This window comes from Gymnoscopelus microlampas (assembly GCF_963454915.1).
Source record: "Gymnoscopelus microlampas genome assembly, chromosome: 2".
Taxonomy (NCBI): Eukaryota; Metazoa; Chordata; class Actinopteri; order Myctophiformes; family Myctophidae; genus Gymnoscopelus; species Gymnoscopelus microlampas.
The window spans coordinates 26,372,960-26,389,566 of NC_139939.1; the positions used below are offsets into that span (position 1 = coordinate 26,372,960).

Genomic DNA, 16,607 nt, shown 5'->3' on the forward strand with positions numbered 1-16,607 from the left:
TCTCAAGTACATCAACTTCTGTGAGAACCCCGACCATAGGCCAAAACCGCTGGAAGTGATGTCATTGAGGAAGTAGTGTAAACAAACAGGGTGGTGTTTTTAAAGCTGTGGGCTAAGATCGCAACTTGTAACCTCTTAGTTCATGACATGCAAGCAAATAGTTGCCAATGTTTTTTAGATCTGCACGCAGTTCACACAGACGTCCCGTGCCGTGTTCCTGAGAGGCCTAGCACCTCCTGCAAGCACACATGCCCGCACGTGCACATATACGCACACACACACACACACACACACACACACACACACCCGTACGCACAAACATGCGCACTCACACACGCACGCACGTGCACACATACATACACATACATGTTAACACCCACACCCACAAACTTGACAACACACTTGTTGAATGCTCACACAAATCATTCCCTTACACACAGTCTGACAACACAGATACACATATTCATTCAACACACATACTCACTGCTCCCCACAACCACTTCCCCCAAACACAAAACTTGTACACACACACACACACACACACACACACACACACACACACACACACACACACACACACACTTTCCCCACAGTGAAGGACTGAGGGCACACTGGGGGAAGTCAAGCAGCAACGCAGCCCACTTGCCTGTTGCTAGGAAACGTAGGGTAGCCAGCAGAAGCTGAGGTGATATTTTAACCTTCATTTCATTGTCGTTGGGCTTGAAGGCTGAGAAATCCTGTTTCCTCTCCCGATGGGTGATTTTCTTCTTAGTTTTATTGTCAGCTGAGGGGCAAAAAATGAATAAAAATCAAACCTGAGTGTATAATAGAACAGAAAGGCCCACAGCACGGAATACTGAGCTAGTTAGTAGTCCTGGGTTGTGGGGTGACTAAACTGAAGTAACCTAAAGCTATATTGCTTTTTCAGGAAAGGAAGCTGTGGAGAACTTCTTAGAACTAAAAGAGACTTGGGGGGGCTACATTGTTAGCTTACCACATTCTTAGCATAACTTAAAGCTGTATGTTTTCAAGTGACATACGGAATGGCACAAATGTCTACATGTCTTTAAACATACTGTACCATGATGCTTCCATTAATAACCCAGACGTTTATTTTATAAGCATGATCAATTCCCCCGACCCCGCACTTACTGGAGGGTGGCACTTCTTTTAGACTGTGTGTTTATTAGGTTACATGATATGTGAATTATTGTTATGGCGAAACATAATCATAATTAGTTACCATTGACTGTTACACTGAAGTAACAGCGAGTTTATATGGTGCAAAACAGCAAGGTTGGATCAACTTAGAGCTCTTTGGCACTGAGAGAAGCTTGAAAAATCCAAGCCTGGCAACGTAATGGGTAACACTTTGCAATTATCACATTAATTATATATATATATATATATATATATATATATATATATATATATATATATATATATACACATACACATACACATACACACACACACACACACACACACACACACACACACACACACACACACACACACACACACACACACACACACACACACACACACACACACACACATAGTTCAAGTACTTGAACTGAATATATATAGTATTGTGTGACAACATTGTTTGGCAGGCAGGTATTATGGGCAAGCAATATTTTTGCAGACATTAAAACAAGTCCAGTACAGTGTAGTATGGCAATTGTAAATAGGAGAGTCTTAAGCGCAATACATGCTCCTTCTGAAGTCCAAACGTTGTTGTTGTTGTTTTTTCGGAAAGGGAAGTGATAATTTTCAGAACATTCGATTTTCGGACGCTCCTGCACACCCAGGTGTCCCGACTGTCTGAATTAGTTCGGAAAGCCTGAAGGAGCATGTATTGAACTTTATCTAGAGAACCTACTGTATAAGTCTGTTTCATCCAGAATCTCTGACTTGATGATTTCCTCGATGACATCTTCCAAGGTGACAATTCCCAGAACCTCATAGAAGGGGTCCCCTTCGCCCTCATTGTTTACCCTCTGAACTATGGCCAGGTGAGATTTACCTAAAGAAAATAAATGCATGTGTGCGTGCGCGCACGCACACACACACACACACACACACACACACACACACACACACACACACACACACACACACACACACACACACACACACACACACACACACACACACACACACACACACACACACACACACACACACACACACACACACACACACACACACAGGTTATAACGATGGGGTTGTGTTGTGATAAAGAGCTTAAAGTTCCATGTTTCACTGTGTGAAATATGGGTCAACAAAGATAAGCACCGTACCCAGTGCAGGTAACAAAGGCTGTAGGATATGCATGGCAATACAATACAACGCATTGCAACACATGCTACGATGTGTATTGTGTACACATTGTACAATGTGAACAAATCAAATGGCAAAATAAAATAAGAAATGTGGAATTATTGCACTATGGATTACAGATGTGAAGAGAAGCACTCCTCTCATTCAGTCAGATATTAATGAATAGAGCAATTAAGTGTTAGTACATGTATGCAAACACAAAAAAACTAAAACATCTGGAACAGACTCCAGACAGAGAGAGAGACACTGAGAGAGACAGACAGACAGACAGACAGACAGACAGACTTTCTCCTCCAGTCCATCATATGCAGCCCCCAGCCCCCCCCCCCCCCCCCCGCCCCCCCCACATGTGCTTTCCCAGGACCATCCTGTGTGCTGTACCATCTGAAAGGAAAAAAGAGAAAGCTCTGCCGTGCACACAGAGAATACAGTCAGGCAAAACGCTAAACAAATTCTTTGCCTTTTCTCAGCTTGTGATCATTTAAAAGGAATTTTCCAGAGGCCCGGGCTAATATTAGCCCCTGCAAAATGAAGTTTCCATTCGGCCCCAGCGATATTCTCACCAAGCGAGCAAGCGGGGCCAGGCGAAGCCTCAGATGTGTGATCAGATTGTCTTGGAGCGAGTCGTTTGCATGCAGATAGGCCTGGCTGTAAATAATGGGCGAGCCGATGTCTGTGTGTGTGTGTGTGTGTGTGTGTGTGTGTGTGTGCACATGTAGCTGCGTGTGTGTGTGTGTGTGTGTGTGTGTGTGTGTGTGTGTGTGTGTGTGTGTGTGTGTGTGTGTGTGTGTGTGTGCGTGCGTGCGTGTGCACGAGCGCACGTGTATTTATTTGTGAAGAACACGGATGTTCATTGTTATGGCTGCTGCATTTGGAAGCCAGCCACAGATGTACTTCTTGACTCATCACCAAGTGTGTTTTATTACACTGATTGCACCTGCATGTATGCCTCTACAACAGCATGGTCATTCATAGGCTAACTATAATGGTGGTGTGCATAACACACACTAACTGTATGATACAAATATCTGTCCAATTATGTGGTAGGCTGATTACTGTACAGTAATTAATTCATTGTTCATTGGAAGTATTGCCTACAGTGTAGGCAATACTTCCAATGAACAATGAACATTGATTGGTAATCTCTGGGATAGTCTTTCTCAGAATACCCGCCCCGGCCATGTAGAGGTATTTTCATAATGATGCCATTGACATTTTTAGTATGTTGCTTTATCAGTGAGAGCGGGTTTTAACTATAACAAACTAAAATGTCAATGGGCCTTTACCATTAGAGTAATCAGGTCTCAGAAGTCCTTGAGCAAGCAATAACTAGGAACTGCCATGGGGAGGGGTAGGCACAGTATAAACAGATCAATGCTAGTGTAGTGGGTGCACTGTAAAATCCTGAGTGTTGATATAACTCTGAAAATGTCAAAAATGGACCCATAATTTGCAGTGTGATCTCTCACTTCCTGCCTTACCAGTGGAATTTATTTCACAAACCGGAGGTTTAAATCCAGCTTCCACCAAAACTTCTATCCATGCCATTCAGCGTGTTCCTATGTAGGCTAATTCATTGCTGTGACAAATAAGCCGAATAGGTTTAGGTATGGCTCACAATCTCCTAGAGACCATTGGGAAGGACATCTTCATATATTAAACCAGCGCATCAATGGGCATTGACAGGTCACGTTTGATCAATGACAACCAATGTGTCGGAATGTGTGTCAACATGACCTCACCTTTCAAACACAATACTAGGCCTAACCTCTCATCTATGCGTAAACCAACTGATAAGGACAGGTGGAGGACAGCCCCCGCCCACCCACCCACCCACACCCACACCCACACACACACACACACACACACACACACCGACACACACACACACACACTCTCTTTTACTCTCTTCAAATAAATGTCGGAATCACACAAATGTGAAAGCACAAGCCTCTTTTTGCCAATTCAAGCTAATCCTATAAGGATGTTTGTCCACAGATCAGTAACACTTCTCACCACCTCCCCCTCAAATGAGGTGTACTTAAGGTCAAGTACCAGTATCAGATACGACCTGTCATAAGACTTTTCAACAGGCCAAGAATGACAAACACTTAAACCAAATGGGAAGCTATTCAGTTGAAATGCCATAGAGAAACCTGTTTATACCAAGTTTAGTATTGTTTATCCTCCAGATTGTCCCATGGGTAAAAATGTAAAGAGACGGAAATTTTACAAATTCCTCCCACAATGGAAAAATCATACCGCCATCACTCCCTTGAAACTATGCTACATGGTTTCCATAAAAACCATAACATATTTTTGAATCACTTGGGATTTGTGGAGTCGATAACGATCACTTATTTAAAGTCATACTGTATAACTCAATTAAACAAAAGTTATTTTTGATATAATCTTTCACTAGCATATTCTTATTCTTTCACAGTAAACACTATGTTTATTCACGAGTGTCTGCCCCCGACACAACACTCACGCCAAAATGACATAGGTACTGAAATGTGTTTATTTATGTGTTTTACCGTTAGTAAATACCGTTTACGACAACTTATGTTTATGTTCCAAAATATCCTCGGGCTGCCTGCAGCATTCCTTTTTGAGCGGAAGGTTACGTATAGACAAACGTTGTAATGACCAAGACCTCGCCAGGGGCATCGTCAAAAGAGACGTCTTTAAATGAATGTTGAGCTGGACCACTGGCCTAGCGGTCCGAGCACCTAAGCTCCAATGTAGCCTGACAGTGCGTTGCGGGTTCGAGTCCTGATCCCGACGTATAAAGAATAGAGTCCCTAGAATAAATGGTACACAGACAGCATGACTTGAAAAAATAAAAATGAAATAAAATAAAAGACTATTAACATTCAGTATGGCAAGGTGTAGAATCCTATATTAAAATTGGCTGGCCCGGACGGCTGGTGTAGCGGTCTGGTGACAGCGGGTAACGCAGGTTCAAGCCCTTCATTATGACATAACCCTCTTCTCTTTTGATGATGGAGCAGGCACAAAAAAAAAATTCACCCACTGTTTTACACCTGTAAACCTGTGATGTGACAATAAAGTTGATTCTGAATCAGGCATAGCCATAGAGGCTGGCCGGTGGCCTGTCACTATGACTCAGACATATGGGCATGTGACCTTGTCATATGCCCATATATGGGCATATACTGATGACTTCAGGAATATCCATATATATGGGCATAAAAGGACATGGAATGACAGATACAGAGATCTCCATATATGGGCATATTGGTCAGATCGCCCACGTAGGTGAACACTAGATGTGAGGGACTGAGATTCAGACAGTCAGAAAGACAGATACTACGATTTACTGTATATGGATGGACAGACAAACAAACAGAGCTACAGTCAGACAAGTAGACAAATACACAGATAAATGGAAAGGGAGTGTCAGGGACTCTTCAACAAATATAAAGTGGCCGTGAGGCAAACGGAGGGCCTTCTGATTTCCGAGACAGCCTCTCTAGTCTCTACCCATTCAGCTATGGCCGCCCAAAAATGGACACTGTCCCCTTCCTCTGGACCTGTACCCCCTGACACTGTCCCCTTCCTCTGGACCTGTACCCCCTGACTCTGTCCCTTTCCTCTGTACCTGTACCCACTGACTCTGACCCTTTCCTCTGTACCTGTACCCACTGACTCTGTCCCCTTCCTCTGGACCTGTACCCCCTGACACTGTCCCCTTCCACTAGACCTGTACCCCCTGACTCTGTCCCCTTGCTCTGGATCAGGGGTGGGCAACTTTGATGATGGAGAGGGCCACTATATTTCCCCACTCATTCCAGAGGGCCACATTGCATATACTGTCGGGCAGGCACCACTTATCTCAATATTTTAACCTTTTTTGTAAATGAATGCCATACTTTGTCAAAAAAGGTGAAAAAAAATAGCCGATCTACAAGCTCCAAACGGGGCGCAGTGCGGCACGTTCTGAGATTGTAGATTTGAAAATCTGGATTCCAATTCAAAAATATCCGATCTACATGCGTTTTGAGCTTGTAGATCTGCTATTTTTGCTATTTTTGAATTGGAAAACAGTTTTTATTTGCTACTTTTGAATTGTAATCCTGAAAAGTAACATTTTTATTTAATTTCAAATGCATTTAGTTATACTTTTGCTAACTTTATGAACTTAAATACAAATACATTGGACATAAAAGACAACAGAATTGTAATACTAGTCATTAAGCTACTAATGTAGACAATGAATTAAAGCAGGTCATGTTTGCATGTTTGGAATTGTAACAACTGAAATCATAATATATCAGTATTCCGATATTAACCTGCTATTCCGATATTAACACACACACACACACACGCACACACACACACACACACACACACACACACACACACACACACACACACAGACAGACGGTTATCTTGAAGGCAAAAGTGTAACATTTCTTAGTAGAATATTTACCTGGACTGACAGAAGTGCCCTTGTAATACTGGCAGGCAGGGGCACTGCTTCAATGCCATTTTGATTTTGCCTGCTCATCCTGGCACTCTAGCAACACCCTCATCCTCAAGAAAAAGCTCCAGATCTCACAGAACGATTCTCAAACTCATTCCAAAACACATCTTCTCGCTGCCCATTTCATTAGCATCAAGTGGCTCAAAGTTGAGGAAAGAGTCACTCAAATTAAAATGTGTATGGTTCACAGGATTACAAACAATGCTGCACCTAAGTATTTACATAATTACTTTTCGAAGGTTAGTGCGGTACAAAGTCATGCAACCAGAGGAAGCTCCACCAACTTTGTGCCTTGCCAATTCAAAAGCTGTCTGGGCCAAAGTTCATTTTTGCAGCAGTTGCATGGAATGGTCTGCCCACAAGCATTAAGTCCATTGGCTCGATGGCTAGCTTTAAGTCCTCGCTAAAGAGCTGGCTTACCAGCAGCTCGACCTAATTTTACATGTACTTTTATTTTTAGATTATTTATTCAGTTTTTAGTCCATTTGTAACCCCCCCCCCCCCTCCAGGTTACACATCTAGATCAATGGGACCACGATGGAAATACGGTTTTAGCTTTTGGTGTCATCCTTTTGACTTTTCCTGTGTGCATTTTGTTCTGTACATAGTGTCATGTGTCAATCAAAAATCACACCCTGTGTGAAGAGAGTGGTGCCTTTGATGAGCCCCGTATTGATGTTGTCATCAATGTTTGTTTATTGGACATACATACGGACGGACACACAGACAAAGTCAGATATAGGAGTGGTTGGCACCACTCAAAAAAACACACACACACACACACGCACACGCGCACGCACGCACACGCATACGCACACACACACGCACACAAACACACACACACACACACACACACACACACACACACGGGGGCGGCAGTGGGAGGTAGACCGGCCGCTTGGGAAACGGAAGGTTCCCAGTTCGATCCCGGGCTCCCCCAGAGTTAGTGTCCTTCAGCAAGACACTGAACCCCTAATTGCTCCTGATGAGCAGGTTGGTGCCTTGCACGGTTTCCTCTGCCGTTGGTGTGTGAATAGGTGAATGTAATGCACTTTGGATAATAAGCGCTATATAAATGCACCATTTACACACACACACACACACACACACACACACACACACACACACACACACACGCAAGCTCTTTCACACAGTAGCTCCAAATCACGCAAGCTCTTTCACACAGTAGCTCCAAATCATTTTGTTTCACTGTCCCACAAGATGACCACATACTTTCCACTTTCCCACAAAAAAAACCTTTGTGGCAGAGAGAAAAGCAACTACTGTCTTCCATAAATATACTAGAAGGAAAAAATTGTCTGTTTATTCATAGCTCCTAAGCTGCCATAATTACAGCAGGCTGTCTCTCAGGGGGATCAGAGGTAGAATGGGGAGACTGACACTCATGAACCCCTGGAGTCTGGAGCTTGGCAGTGGGCCTCGGCGAGACAGTGTGTCCTTATGGAGGCCAGGGGGAGTTCTACAAGACACCACTGCTGTAGGGATTATTTTATCCCATATGGATGCTAGGGTTCAAGTGATTAATAAAGAGTTTAAGAGTTTTAAGCATATTTAGATTATCGCAAATATCGTAAATCGCGATTATTTTGGTCACAATAATCGTGACATGAAATTTTCATATCGTCCCATCCCTACACTGAATGCAGGCTTGGACACACACATGCCAAGCACACTAGAGCTGAGAAATCTATATATTGTTATATGAACTGCAGTGTCAATTTCGATTTTAAACTGAATTGTGAAGTGAATGTGAATTGACTGCAACCCCCAACACCCCAACACATACAAATACAGACACCGCTCCCTAGTGGTCCAGGGGTTAGGATTCAGTACTCTTTACGTCCACTGCCGTGGCCAGGGTACACTTCCCGGTCAGGAAATTATCATTTACAAGCATTTCACTGCATGTTGTATACAAGTATACAACTGTGTATGTGACAAATAACATTTTGTATTTGAACACAAATAGGAGATCGCCCTTTTCTCTAGCAGTGAAGTAGGCATCAGAACGGGGCATATGTGGCACTAAAAGGTGTGTCAAAACATAAATGTGTAAAAAACAGTAATCGTTTTGGTCGGGTGGAGGTGACAGGCAGACACACAGGCAGACAGACAGATAGATAGACAGACAGACAGACAGACAGACAGACAGACAGACAGACACATACACAACTCCACAAATGGTTAGCTCTGTAAACAATTTAATATCCATCTCAGTTTGTAATGACATTGCATTCTTTGTGAAAAGCATGTAGCATCACCATAACACAAAGTACTTATATACATTACAAGATACTCACTTCTGATGACCAGAGTAATTGTTTTACTGTACAAAGCACTAAACTTGGATATGCTTTTTACTGGAGTTTGGCCGTGATCAAAACCGAAGCCATAGATTACGGTCTCTATTACTGATAGATAGCTCATTATGTATTTAGACCATTCATCACCCAATTCCTCCCTCCATCCATCCATCCATCCATCCATACCCCCAGGCCAGGCCTGAGAACATCCACTCAGGCCTTCAGAGACTAAGCCAGTGCTCTTTTCCACCATTCCCAGCTTATTTATGGAATGCAGCTTTGTCATATTTTTCCATAGCGCAATTTCCACCTATAAATAGGCACATAAGGGTTGGAGGGTTGAGGTTGGAGATGGGGTGGAGGAGTCAATATCTGTTGTAGACACTCATTGCACCCCCACCCCACTTCACCCCCACCATCCTGCTCTCCCCCTATTTTTCCAAATATTTCAGTTCGGACAAATATAGCGTACGCTTGGGGCAATGGGAACGCATTGGATAACGTCTTCTTTCCAAAGCCACCTCCAGTGAAAAAAAGAATGGAGTTTCCAGTCCAGTCAAGCCATTTGACCTGTTTTTCCATTGACACAAACTGTCATGTTGCCCTGTTTTTACAGTACATGACATGTTGACTATTTATTTAAGTAAGTCCTTACTAGCACATCTTACAGTCAGACTAGTATAGTGTATCATCTCCTACGATAATATGATTCTGTTGCGAGAAACGTTCACCCATATTATCAAAACAATATAAATTATGTTGTCATATAAATATAACTATCATGTTTCGTTACACTTTTTAAAAATAGAACAAATCCTCATTGGGGGGCTGTATATCTGTCCGTGTGTGTTTATGTGTGAGCATGCATGATCCTTATCCCAGCTGATATCCAATATCAATACTACAAGAACTATCATACAGCAGAATATAAAAATAATGCATTTAAATGAACACTTAAGGGTTCAGAGAGCATGTTCTCCTCCTCACAGCTAGTGGGCCTACAGCAACTGTATACTGTATTCAGACCACTCGGAGTGCATTTTTATGTACATACCCAAGGCTTCCTCACACTAGTACAAACTAGTCTCCATTTCTAAGGTTGATGATGTTTGTAAGTGGCGTCTGATATAACACAAAAAGCCTGTTCCATGAACAAGTCAACCACACAGAGACCTCTCTGTGACTTAATTTTGTCAACCCTCACACACAGATGTGTCTAATATTTGCACAATGAGAAGCTTAATTCCTTTGATTAAATTGAAATGTTTTACGTAAATGATTGATCCGCGCAATCTGTCCCAGAAATATTCACACTGCTCAATTTGTGCCGAATGCTGTTGGAACAGGATCCATTCCTATTGGATTTGGAGTGGACCACCTGTGCTGCAGTGTGCTGCCAAACACTGGCAGAGTCTGTTTCCCTGTGAAGCTCGAGCAAATGGGAAACAGATTCTGACAGATATACAAAATTTGCCATCAGTACCTATTACAAAAGTTTTTTTTATGGAGTGGCTGAAGGCCAAGCTTCCTGCCTGCTTGTCTGTCTGTCTGTCTGTCTGTCTGTCTGTATATACATGCATGTATTTGCATCTGTGGCCACAAAAGTAGACCAATCAAAACTCACGCATGACATCACAAAAGAGCCCTTTCACACTAAACTCATAGAGGCTCTGAGCCACTACTGCTACGTATACAGTACTGTAAGTACTACGTACTCTGATTTTATTCCTTCCTAAATCAATCTTGTAATGTGTCCTCATTTATGTCCAAAGACATCCATGATGATGAATAGCAATGTTAAATCCATAACTTCTTTTGTGAATAAAATGTATGGCAGAATAAGTTAATACATAGAACTAACACAACTGTGTTGGTTGCATCTGATCTCCCTGCTCTTCTATTGAGAAAGTTAGATCCTCGCCTCCATAGTGTTGAAAGACACACAGCAGCAGCAGCGGCTACTTTTCAACTGTTTTCTTATACTTATTCTAATAAGAATGATGAAAAATACAAGCTAAATCAAGTGCTTTACAAATGGTTTATCTGCCATTTCTGACCACGAAAATGATTACACTTTAGATTTTTTTCCAAGTCGGTGCTTCCCAGGCACTCGCCCGATGCAATCTATAGATGATCTGGCCCAGATTATTAATAATTTTTTGAACCTCTGAACCTTGTGGAGTCTCTCAAAAACATTTGCTACTTACAACATGAAAATGACAACTGTCATGAAAATAGCAATGACACGTGTGTTGTGCTGTGCACCCACTTTGTGCCAGGTGTAAGATATAGGGCCGCATGTCTTATTCTTTCTTATATGCAAGGAAGAGCTTTTTTAAATGATTTGTTTTACTTGGGTTTTTTTGTTTTGGCTTTGGTAATAACTGAATATGATCGAATACTGATCATATTCATATTTTAAATAATAAATTGTATCCTCAAAGCCATATGGAAGTTTTGTCATGTTACAGATGACGGTCGACTCTCTACAATAAAACATACTTCTACATAATGCAGCACGTGCAAAACAGAAAATGAGGCCCAGACCACTGGCCTTGCGGTCCGGAAACTTAGGCTCTAAAGTAGCCTGACAGCGCATCGCAGGTTCGACACCCGTTCCCGACAATCTTTGCTGCATATCTCTCCCCATATATCTCTCCCTGTTTCCTGTCCATCTCCACTTAGACTATCAATAAAGGCCGAAAAGCCCAAAAAATATATATTTAAAAAAAAAAACTGAAAATGAAATGGTGAGATAGTGAGTGAGAATGGTTAGCAAAAGGCCTCTGCCTAGCTGGGGCTCTTAACATATGCCAGGAAACTGCTGCCTGGCTTGATTTACCAGAGCACTTCATTGCAAAGCTTGCTAGGCAGCAGGAGATAAAAACATGCAGCAGTCCACATGCTGTTATGCTCTCAAAAATAAATGAGTTTTAATTTCACCAAAATGATGTGCTCACCAGCAGGACAAAAGACTTGACCTGAAACTATAGGGAGAGTGGGAAGAGCCCTGCCGAAGGCATGGCATGGGACACTTGGAGAGCCCTACTTGGCGGCGAGCCAGAGCCAGAGTTGACATTCGCCTGCCAAGCTCCTGAGTCATAAAGGCAAATGCCTGCAGTGAAGCATCACTTACTGTAGGCTGAAGGGTCTACGTCTATGGCATACAGGGCCTGGGACAGGGCTGAGATGAGATGCTAGATTACAAATGTGTGCTACCTATGCATCCCGCAGCGCTGTATCATAACATTTCGTGGAGGTCGTCACTGACCTAGCACTGGGGCCGGAGGCAGGCCTATAAGGGGCCAAGGGCACTGTCTGGTGAAATTATTAGAGAGACAACAGAAGGTTCTATGGATGGCATATGGGTTAGGCCATGGCTGACTGTCACTGATAACTATCCCTGAAAGAGGCACGAGTGCACAGAAAGTCTCTCAACCTCTGTCAGTCTGGCTTTTTCAGCATCAGAAGGTGCCTTGGCACCTCACAAGCATGGAGACAAAGGCAAATAAACAACTACAAAAGTGAGCTCCTCTGAGCACAGATCCCCAGGCGTGGCCTACCCAAGCCTGTGCCAGTTGTGGGGTGAAGCCGTCAGGACACAAGGAAGCTGCAGGGGGAAATAGAGTTTGTACAACAGACAGTGCAACCTTTTGCGTGGCGACCCCTATGGACAGAAGTGAAAGTGCTTAATTTGGAGGCACGCTCTATAGAGGCCCTTCAACATGCGATTCCGATTTGGCGATGATTGGATCATGATATACAGTAGGGTGTTTTTATAAGAAAAAGACCCCAAATTTTGGAGGCAATTACAGGCAAATAGTATGGAGTATTGAAACCCTGTTTGATGGTCAGGTCACATGACTCATGAGACCATTTGTACCACATTATTGGAAAAATTGTGTTTCTGCAACAAACAGTGACATTTGTGGCACCCAAGTGAGTGAGTGAAAGTGAAAGTGAAATCTCTTTTAGTTTTCAAGATATATTATTTGGGAGAAAATGTGTGCAAGTGGAATATTTGTCTTAATGGTGGCACTAGAAATCGTGTTATGGCTAGGAATACTGTTAGCTAACCTTATTCCTAACCCTAACCTCAGTAAAAGTATTCCTAAAACTAACCTTATTCCTAAAAATTATGCCTAAACCTAACTTTATATTCCTAACCCTAACCTCAGTAAAATTATGCCTAAACCTAACTTTATATTCCTAACCCTAACCCCTGTAAAAATTATACCTAAACCAAACCTTATTCCTAACTTTAACTTCAGTAAGATTAAGCCTAAATCGGAGAAAATTAATAAAAGTAGCATTAGATCGTGGAAAATCAGCTGTCAGCAGTGGGATTTCAAACCTGAGGATAATGGATTGAGATCCTAATGAGTAATGCGGTAGGCCATTGCTGCAGATAGTGACTAATGGATGTGGGAGTTACTTGAATGTGACGCCCATAGAGTTAAAAATAATAGAGAGGGCACCCGATATCCCCTCCCATCCAGCATTGAGTTGCTCACACAGTGCATGGGCCAAAATCACCCCTTCTTCCGGGTTGTGAAATGTGGTGGGCGAGGCCTATTTGCGGCTTCTGCGCGTCACTTCTGTGACGCGTTTTGCGTAACAGAAGCGTGCAGCCCCGTGCGCAAGCTCGTGCGCACGCTCGTGAGTCGAGCCCATTGGTGAGAGGGTGATCACCCTCTCACCTAAAAGGTGATAGGGTGATCACCTAATTTGGTAGCATGCAGGGGCCTGCGTTTGAGAGAGATTTAACTGAAGAAGGTTTTGAAATTATGTTGCCTTTATCTGTCCTTTATCTGTCCTTGATGCTGTTACTGTGCTACTTTGAGAATATAAATCACAGGCTACATTGCTTATACTTGCATATTGTATTTTATTCATGTTTCTTTTTATTGTATTAACTCAATAGCTCTTTCTCATAGACATATCGGCCGGTGTTGTTGTCCCTCCCCCGCCCCAAGCCAGAAATGTTGCCTAACCAAAATGTAAATCCTGGCTACGCTACTGAGAGCAACACCATGAAAATCTAATCATGTGGATCTCTCGGGATCCACATGGGAACAGCGTGGGATCTCAGACTTCAAGTGACCAACCTGTGGCATCAGTCACAGTCATCTATGACGTATGTGTATGACTCCAAATGATCACACGCACATGCACACGCACACGCAGACCGACCCTCTTATATATATATAAAAAAGTAATCTATTTGTTTTGAAATATTTCACAGCCATGCAGGAATTCGTTTTTTACTTACACACTGATTGGCACTCTGATTGGCTGTCGGACTGGGACCGACAGGTGAGCCGAACACAAGATACACGTTAAACCTTGTGGAGCTCTGTTATTTATCTTTAGCTTAGGTGCAGTTTAGAATGGGTTCAGTTAAACCAGTGGTTCTCAAAGTGGGGTATGGGGACCCCCAGGGGTCCTTGGGGGGTTTCCAGGGGGCCTCCCCAATTAAATGATTGAAAGTTAGGAACCCTATTTTACGTGTCAAAAGTACCGCCAGGTCTTATTCCTTAATTTAAGAACCAATGCCATTTTGCTATTATGGGTGCGGTAATCTGCGCTCTGCACAAAGGCACTATGTGGTAAAAACCAAGCCCCCAGAACACAGAGTGGTTGCATTGAAGCGCATTGGACATGCTGGCCATTTTTAGGTACTGCAGCTCAAAACGGTTGAGGCCACTGTACATGAACGAGCAAAAACGGTTTCGACCATTGGGCTCGACTCACAAGCTTGCCCACAAGCTTGCGCACGGGGCTGCGCACCGAGGTGACGCAAAACGCGTCACTGATGTGACGCAAAACGTGTCACAGTGGCCCCAAATAGGCCTCGCCCACACTTCACAACCCGTAAGAAGGGGTGAATTCGCCTCAATGCACTGGGTGAGCAACTCAATGCAAGTGGATGGGAGGCGATATCCGGTGCCCTCTCTATTATTTTTAACTCTAATCAATCCAATCAGAGTACCCGCTGCCATTCCCTTTAAGATCAGCGCAAGACGCAATGCTATTGTCCGCGCGTTAAGCGGTGAGACCAAAAGAGAAAGAAAGCTCACATTGAAAGGAGACATGTCCAACTGCCAGGCATGTGCACACATAGACATGAAAGGTGGCTCGAGCCCCTTCCCTTTTACCCGTCGGTAAAGAAGTGCCCTCTCCAGGCAAAAAAGGAAAAAAATATATTTCAACTGCCCCTAGCAGCCTAACGGTAAGGCAGACGGAAATGGCAGTGGATGTGTTGGATGCAGGTATCTAGTTTGTCGCCGTACGACCTTCCTAGCCTGTGTTATTAAAGAAAAACGGGAGACAATGGCCAAAACTCAATCGAAGATCGGCGACCGAAAACCGTCGAAAGTGTCCGTTTTCAAGATGTTTTGGCCATTATCTCATGAACGGAAGGTCCAATCTGCTCAGTTCAAAGCTTGTTGGGTGCGTGACTTTGAGGACATTAAGCACGCACCCTTTTCAGACTTGTCGGGTTTTCTGGCCTAAAAGTATGCTAATTGTTCGTACAAAAAAGAAAAATCCAATAGGTGCCCTTTTGAAATTCCAGCCCCTGCCTCTCCAAATCCCTCTGCAGTGTATCCAGATTGTGCGAGAGAAATAAGCAGCCACGTCTATGAAAACAAGCCCAAAACAAGCAACTATAAGCCACAGACCTATATACATATATATATTGACAATAGCCGATCTACAAGCTCATCACACGTCTTCATAGAAAAACAAGCCCAAAGTCGCTTATAATAAGCAGACATGGCAACGCCTGGTTTCCAGAGGAGAGAAAAAGGAGAAGAACGCTCTCCACTTCTAAACTCTCCACTTCTCTAAGCTGAAAACAGCTTTAAAAACCTTTATTCTATTTTATTGAATTGGATTAATGAAGGAATAAACCTTTGAGATGCCACCTAGAGTGGAACACAAGTCTTTCAGATCGGATGGATTGAAACGGGGTGAGTAGGGCTATCTGTCCATACTGTACGTGTGTAATACTGCCCTGTCACTGGCCGATGTTTACTTTTTGCTTGATAATATATCGTTTGATGGAGAGACAATACAATCATGACTGACCAAATGAAAATAGACACTTCACAGATTATAGAGAACTTTGAATTATAACAATCGGTTTAGAATTGACTTAGCACGGATTAGTTAAACCGCCTGTGTCCTTACAACCAAACATTTCTTTTTGCACTTAAGACGTGGTCTGACCGCGGTATGCGGTATTGTCTTTTTAAGTCAAGGTGCAAAATAGCAGATACCGCATTGCGCCCTTAATTAACATATGAACACTCCCCCATGCCATCATGCGTAAAATATGCTGGCGAGTCTTATTCCTTAAGTGTTTGCGTGCAGCGCAACTTGCATAATAGGGATTGCGCATAAGATGATCAATGAATTACCGC

At 43.0% G+C, this 16,607-nt stretch overlaps 1 protein-coding gene across 3 annotated transcripts in view; it reads right to left on the reverse strand.

Annotated features, from left to right (window-relative positions):
- The window catches only part of cnnm2b (cyclin and CBS domain divalent metal cation transport mediator 2b), a 48,227-nt gene that overhangs the window by 9,287 nt on the left and 22,333 nt on the right, over positions 1–16,607 (reverse strand). For all 3 annotated transcript variants that reach the window (XM_084076950.1, XM_084076948.1, XM_084076949.1), the window contains exons 2-3: positions 1,886–2,029; positions 647–784 (exon numbers count right to left, since the gene is read on the reverse strand). In XM_084076950.1, the coding sequence (XP_083933076.1) occupies positions 647–784; positions 1,886–2,029 (282 nt within the window). The remainder of the gene's footprint in view (positions 1–646; positions 785–1,885; positions 2,030–16,607) is intronic.